General features: G+C 41.4%; 1 protein-coding gene across 1 annotated transcript in view; it reads right to left on the minus strand.

Annotated features, from left to right (window-relative positions):
* ADCY10 (adenylate cyclase 10 (soluble)) overlaps positions 1 to 7,815 on the minus strand; it is a 59,903-nt gene that overhangs the window by 42,333 nt on the left and 9,755 nt on the right. Inside the window, exons 8-11 of the mRNA XM_012728911.1 lie at positions 7,222 to 7,413; positions 4,702 to 4,820; positions 3,642 to 3,718; positions 1,703 to 1,892 (exon numbers count right to left, since the gene is read on the minus strand). Coding sequence (XP_012584365.1) covers positions 1,703 to 1,892; positions 3,642 to 3,718; positions 4,702 to 4,820; positions 7,222 to 7,413 — 578 coding nt within the window. The remainder of the gene's footprint in view (positions 1 to 1,702; positions 1,893 to 3,641; positions 3,719 to 4,701; positions 4,821 to 7,221; positions 7,414 to 7,815) is intronic.

Consider the following 7,815-nt stretch of genomic DNA (forward strand, 5'->3'; position numbering starts at 1 on the left):
AGCCAATAATCTGATGAATGTCAGACATGCAACAAGCCTACACAAGATCAGCCTTATCCAACCAAGATAATCAAATCCCACATATTCATGAGATAAGAAAATGTTCATTGCTACCTCCCACTAGGTTTTGTGGCTGTTCATAATGTAGCGTTAGGGTGGCATTGATTACTAGATTTATGGTTTAGACAAGTCACTTAACATCTCTGAGTTTCAGCTGAATTTATAAAATGAAAATAATGAGTCCCAACTATTAAACATATAAGATGGAGATATCAACCTCATATGGCTGATATTAAGAATAAATTATATATTTTTAACTAAAGTGCCTAATAAGAAGGGCTCACAAAATTATCATTTATTTATTTATTCACACAGCATTTTATTGATGATCTATGTTATGACAAGTGCAGTGCTGAACCCTGGAAATACAAAGGTGAATAATAGATTCCTTGTGCTAATACACCCTGGCATTGTTACCTGATCCTAGATTCTAGTTTGCTCAATAAAAAATAATACTTTTGCCTTCCATATTATTTGTTCACTCATTACAGTTGAGTGCCTGCTATTTGTCAAGCACTATGAATATAAGAATGAATGAAAGGGCCCTCCCTGGTGGCTCAGCAGGTTAAAGTGCAGCCCTGCAGGAGAGCTGCAGCCCCTTCAGTGTGAGTTCGATCCCCACCCTAGAGGTGACCCACATGGTGAGGCAGATCTTGCTTGCTGCTCCCCTCAGCAGTGTACCTCATCAATCTGCCTGTTCTGCTCTCCACTATAACTCTGGTGAGCCCTCTCACTGCCCCTGCACATCTGGCCTATACCCCAGTTCTGTATGCACAAATAAATAAATAAATCTTTAAAAAAGAGAATGAATGAGAAATAGTCACTAATCACAAAGGGTTTTCAGTTTAAAACATCAGGTCAGTAATTGTGATATGTATGAGAGTGACAGAGGCAAGTACTAGAGTGACACAAAGAAAGAAAAGTAAATTGTCTAAGCTGGAATTGGCTAGTTCCAGCCTCATAAAGGAATGAACTATTGGGTTAGATTTCAAAAATTGACAGTGGTTTCCCAGCAGACTGCGGATAGGTGAGTGACAGTGAGGAAAAATCTACTTGAAAACACTGGAGGAGGTATAAGAGGAGAGGGCACAGGAGATGAAGTTGAAAAGACAGGTGGTTTTCTTGTGTGTTCTATATAACAAGGAATTCAAACATTCTCATGAAATGATTGGAAGGGATTGAAGGAATTTTAACCTTAAAGTGACACCAATATGTCTAAGTTGGGCTTTGGGGAATGTATTTCACAAAAGACCTTAAGGGGAAAAGTGTTCATATTCTGTAGCCCTATCAGTGTGTAAGAACACAGTTGTCACAATCAGTTAATACTTAACAATGGTCCATTTGGGTCCAAACTGATACTCAAATAAGGGGATTTTCTGTTTGGTTTGCCTAACCTTTGAAGACAAAGACTCACTCTCAGATTCTCAAAACTGAGAATAGAATGGGATCTTTCACTATGTTATAATATCAGTAGGATGGGGGAAGATGAAGGATTTTGAAGTTTGGACCTAGGTGTGGGGGAGGAATAGACTTTAATTTCATGAACTGACTTCAAATTGAAAATGGGTGACCAATTGCTTTGCTGTCATAAATTCTCCCACTTCTTCACTAAGGATACTGCAAGTCAATGCCCCACACTCACACTTTCTCATTAAGGCCCAAGCACTGATAGACTGGTCCAGAATCCGCAACACCTTTCATGACTTTCTTTGGAAGCTCTTTAAAAAAGTAGGCTGGTAGGTTGCTGCCATTGTAGGTGACAGAGTCGCAGGTCACAATTCCGGGGTAGTACATCATCATTCTGGCAGCTATGTTGACTTTTTGCCCAATGACTATCACAGGAAGGCAAAAGACAAAGAGCAGGCAAAAAACATTTGTTGAACTGAATGTCATCAGAGATAGATTTGTTCCCACATGGCATTTTTTACACTTCCTCCATTTTTCATGAATGACACAAATGTCTTTTGTCTTCAGCTACTCATTATTTCATACGTGATGACTACTACAAAATATATGGGAATTAATTCAGTTATCCATTAACATAGTTTCCACCTCACTTGAAGGCCAAGGGGACAATTGAAGAGTTTTGCATACAGAGAAGGTGCTACAAATGGAATGACTACAGGCCTGGGGGAACCACAGGTAGGGGGTATTTGTTTTTTGCTGCAAGTGAGACCAAAGCAAGCTTGAGCCTGAAACACTGACCTCCAAATGAGGCACACGTTTGTGTCGGTGGGTTCCTATGCATGAAGATTTTCATTTACTTTTCCAAGTGAATCCTTTTCTTAAGACTGAATAAAAGCGGTGCCCTCCCTGGTGGTGCAAAAGGTTAGGCTGCAGCACCACAAAGTTTGCTGCAGCCACTTCAACATGAGTTCAATCCCCGGCCAGGGAGTTGACCCACATGGTGCAGCAGACCTCTCCTGTCTCACCCACTGCTCCCCTCAGCAGTGTACTTTGTCAGCCTGCCTGTTCTGCTCCCTGCTCTGTCACTGGTGAATCCTCCACCACCCCTGCACCTCTGGCCTGTACCCCTGTTTGGTATGCATAAATAAATAAGTCTTTAAGAAAAAAGGCTGAACAAAAGCAACTGGAATGGGTTTGTGTGTAGGATTCAGGGGACATTTTAAGGGTCATACTCTATAGTGTAACTTTTGAAATTAAACTGTTTAGGTTTGAAATCTACTACATGCAATTTACTTTAACATGTTCATGACTCAGTTTCCTAATGTGCATACTTGGGATGATAAGAGTACCTATCTCAAAAGCATAGTTTATGAAGATTGATCAGTTTAACAGTGACTGGCTACTAGTGAGCCCTAAATGAGTTTTACTTCTAATTGGACATTGAATGTTGCACTTTCACATAACTTGAGTAACTCTGATCAAACTTGAGTACATATTTTTAAAAATATGTATTATGAAAAAATGTGCCCTTACAATAAAGCATAGTATCATGGATCTCCATATATGTATCTATTACCCAGTCTCCAAAGCCACTAACTAATGTTCAGTTGTGCTCTGTCTTCATTTCTTCTTCTCTCCACCCTGTTTTATTTTGAAAAACATTCCCATACATTGAATCAATTTAGATATATTTGGTATTTTAGACATATTGTTTCCGAACAGCTAAACCCTGGGAGGAGTGGAGGAAGAAACAGCACTGTGAAATCTTGAGATAAATCTATAGACCATTCTCATATGAGATTAGTCCTATGTGTCAGTAATGCCAATTTTTAACAAACAGTCCCAGGCTATCCAGGAATTAAGAGGAGTAACTGTTTAATGTTAAGATGAAATTAAATATAAATTAATACTCCTCTCATTCCATGGTCTTGTAGGTTCCCACTGTCCCCCTCTAGGGACTGCAGATTTCTTACTCTCTTTATGGCCCCCTAACGGCATGCTGCAATCACTGTGCTGTTGGAAGGCAAAACTATGTGGCTTGGTTCCACCTGAAACACTGCAACCTTCCTAAAGGCAGCGCCTATGTCTTATTTTTGTCCTTCCTCTTTCACACTCCATGAGCAAGGCACAGTGTCTGCAGAAAGAAAAAATGGAGTTAAGCCAGCTCAGCGCACCTGTGTACTCATGTCTCACAGAGTGTCCAACGATCCCACAGAAGACGATCCCGCTGGCAACGCCGATGGAAACAGTACTTTCGAGAAGAGAATTATGGGGCAAGAGACAAAGAAAGTGATCAGAGAGAGAGAAAGATGTGCAGGGGAAGGGGGGGTGTGATGACACAAGGGGTGGGGCAGGATGGGAAAGGGTTTTTAACAAGTAACCTCTACCCTTTGTATTTATTTGGGCAATTGTTCAGGACCTTAGAGGTGTGAAAGAAAGACCTCTGGAGACAGAACTGAGTTCTTAGGAGTGGTAACTTAGTTCATTTTTCTGCTACTTTTAAGTGTTCATCAGAGCTATTTTCCTAGAAAATAACTTATCACCAGCTGATAGTTAACACTACCTTTGTTAGCACTAGAAAGAATAAAGTTGTTACCTTGAAAGAAAGTAACCCAGATACGCTGTGTGGCATCAAAATCTAACTCTCTACATGCTCGAGGATGACTGTGTATATAAATGGAGAGGTGCTGGACAGGTGGAAATATTCAGGGCAAAGGGGTGCACCTCTTAGAGTAGACCAGAGAAAGACTGAAGTTGGGGCCATTGGGGTGCTCAGGCTGGGGAGGCCCTAGGCTGTGGCTCTGAGGCAGCCAGGCCTGAGGATGGTAGACCCTACTGTTTTACCATGAGTGTCTCATTTTACAGCCAGATGAATACATACATTCCCGGCTCAAGGACTGATTTTATCTCCTAGTTCTTAAAATTCAACTCAGTGATCCCACAGGGTGTTTGGGGCTTCTCTGCTATCAAGAAGTCAGAAGTACAGAGCAATAGCCCAGTTAGATTCTCTTTCAAACCTGGTTTGGGACTTATTAGGATGGTTCCTTCTTCACCTTGCCTTTACCATCCCCCTCTCACACTGCATCGGGGCAGGGTATCCCCACTCCTCTTGCATATTAGGTACATAAAGAATGCAAAGAGAAGGGCATTCTGAAAGCACAGCTTCATTCCTTTCCTTTTCCTGTCTCACCATATCATACGAAAGACTCAGGCAGGAAAAGGGTCAACACTCACCGGATTTTGTGGACTTGAGAGCAGAAGTCAAATATATCCACAGCACTTTCCAAGGCATGAGTGACCTCATCAGGTGCCTTTTCCCCAGGGAAACCAAAGACACAGAGGAAGGAGCAGCCCTGTGAAGGAGAAAGTCAGTAAACACAGCAGGAGGATGTACGCTGAGACGGCCCAGTGGAGCGTAGGTAGTGGATTTCACTTTCTGAATCAGATTTCATTGTGATTTCTCTCATACCCATTTTATTTTTAGCATGCAGCATATAACTTCCAATGCATCATCAACAGCAGGGATTGAGCTCAAGAGGGACTTGTTTTTGCTCCAGAGATAATGGCTTGCACTGAGCTATTTTGGGGAGCATTCCTTTCCACTTGCTCCTGTGGCCAAGATCACAAGCTGCAGTGTGCTAGTTTAAGTATAAAAAGCAATCCAGAGCAGTGAAAAATGTACCAGTTTTGGAATCAGAGCCACTTTCCAAGTGTGGAAACTAGGATAAGTTAATTATTCCCTTTGATTTCAGTTGATCAGTCTGAAAGTGAATGTAGCATAGACCTGCCAGAGTTGTTCTGAGTACTGAAGAGATTGATGAGACTCTGTGTGTGTGTGTCTGTGTGTATAAAGTCCTTCCAGATATTGCTGTTATATGGCTATAGTTCTTAGGGATAAAGAGTTAGCTGTGAATGATTTTCTTTGGCATAAAGTTACCTATTCCAAGCAGAGATTAAACTAAAAAATTTGATATTTGTAGTCTTTAGTTGTTTGAAAAGGACATAATAAATACAGGACACTGGGGTAAACTTTTAAGTCTATAAATGATATATGCTGATGAAATACAAAAGAATAGTAAAATGCCTCCATTTCTACAATACTTTCAGAAGAAGCTCAACAAGTGTTAGGTGCTAGTGGCCAATAGACTCTGTGCTGAGACTGGAGGAGGAAGCCTGATGTAGGACTAGAGGCAAACTTTTTGGGGAGCACCACAGGTCTGCTTGGTCTGGAGTTTTGCCTGGTGACTAGGGACCATGAACATCGACCTCACTGGCAACGAGAATGACAGCTCCCATTGATGATGACTGAATAGCTATCGTGACAAAAGCCTCATCTGCATGTGCAAATTTACATACTTATACATGTCCATTTTTAAACATATGTGTGTATATATTATTTTAATGCCTTTTAAAAGCATTCAATGATCATTTGAGGCCAATACTATACTCATTCAAAGACGACTCAGCCAGGACTCAGGAGTTCAATGACTCGCCAAGTTCAATGACACAACAAAAATGGTTGGGGCCATGTCTACAAGATTTTGATGCTGGTGTCCTTGGTTCTATGCTCTTTTCTCACAATACTATTAAATGACTGCAATGAAAGTACTGGAGTGGACTGAACAAAACCACCTCCTCGGGTTAGAACGTAGATACGAATTTTCAAGTATAGAATGTGTTCTTTGTGCCTGCATTGTGGCTATGTGTATGATTACTTAAATTTACCAGAAAGTCCTTGCTTTCAACCCTTTATGAAACCCTCAATAAGTGCTTGGGGAATAGGTGAACAAGTGGGGTGCCACTCTTCAGATATGAAACCCCTGTGTTGGGGAATCAGCGCTGATGAACTCTGCTGTAGACATTTGTCAATAACAGTGCTTTACTCAGAGCTAAGAGATTTAGATTTAAAATGCCAGGAGTGGAAGTGACTCCCCTACTCCAGTGAAACTGAAAGGGAAATAGGGGCATAGATAGTGAGGGTGAAGCATACAGGGCATCTGGAGGTAGAGTAGTGCAGGTGGAGGTAGAAATAGAGCAGGTGGCGTTATTGGAAATTTTTATTTACAATAAATTATTGTTATTTGAGCCACAGATTTGTAGTGCAAAGATTACAAGACAGTTAACCTAACATCTCTGGGAGATGTGTTATCTGCTGGGCTGGAGTGCATAGCCAGTGAGAACAGAGGGGCAACATGGTTAAGAGCATACACTGCCAGACTCCCTGGGTCTCACCCATGAACACAACTTAATCTTGCCTCATTTCAGTATCCTCATCTTCACCTCAACCTTTTCACCTATAACACGGGAATCATTTACAGGTCATAATACCCTATTTTTTAGGGTAGTCATGAAAATGAAATGTGTTAATACAGTCACACATCATTTAATGACAGAGAGAATCCAATGTGAGAAACGCATTAAGAGATTTCATCTCTGGGCGAATGTCATAGTGTAATTTCACAAACCCAGAGGGTACAGCCCGCTATGCACTCAGGCTATGTGGTACTGGACCACCCTTGTCTGTGCGGTCCATCATCAACTGAAATGTTAAGCGATGTTTTACTGTGTATGCAAAGTGTTGAGAACAATGCCTGGCTGAGTTAGTGCTATATTCACCACATAGCTACTATTATAATCATGCATAAATGTCTGGTATTTCTAGGTTAAAAGTGTCTACCCTTCCCCCCTTCCTTCCAACAAAGTCTGTGGGTATGAATGCTAACTTTAACAATTTGTTAGGTAGTTCATATCTACCTTATCAAACATGAAGACTTTATTGATTTGGCCTCGGAAGACTCTCAGGACAGAACTGATGTGCACACAGGCAGCCTGGATGGCCGCGCTTATGACTTCTACTTTATCTTGTTCCTTAAACATTAGGTTTACGAACACAATTGTCACTGGGCGGAGCTCAGACAAATAACCCCGAAGCTGTTTGTCATCAATCTGTAAGGTAGAGAGAAATTTGCCTTAGCATGGGTCCTTGGCAGGGGCTCCTTCTCACTCTACCACCACTCTGTGGCCCCCTCGATTATCAACTGGGACAGAACTAGCCCATTGAGATTCTCAGGAGGCTGCAGTTATCCGAATGTGTGAGGCACAACATGGCAGAGCCAGTGCAGATGGAAATGGAATGTGTTATCAATACCTCTGCCTACTGGAACTTACACACTTGTTTATTTTTGACCAACCACCACTCCCTTACCCCAAATTCTAGATCCTGCACCAACCATTATCTTCTGCCTACCCAGCCATGCCTGTATGAGCCCTCACAATAACAGAAAAAACTACCATTCCTTTTGGCACTTTACAATTCAGTTATAAGAATAGTGTGCTATACTGGACTAT

Source organism: Condylura cristata, unplaced genomic scaffold (assembly GCF_000260355.1).
Source record: "Condylura cristata isolate star-nosed mole 26May11 unplaced genomic scaffold, ConCri1.0 scaffold00024, whole genome shotgun sequence".
Lineage (NCBI taxonomy): Eukaryota > Metazoa > Chordata > Mammalia > Eulipotyphla > Talpidae > Condylura > Condylura cristata.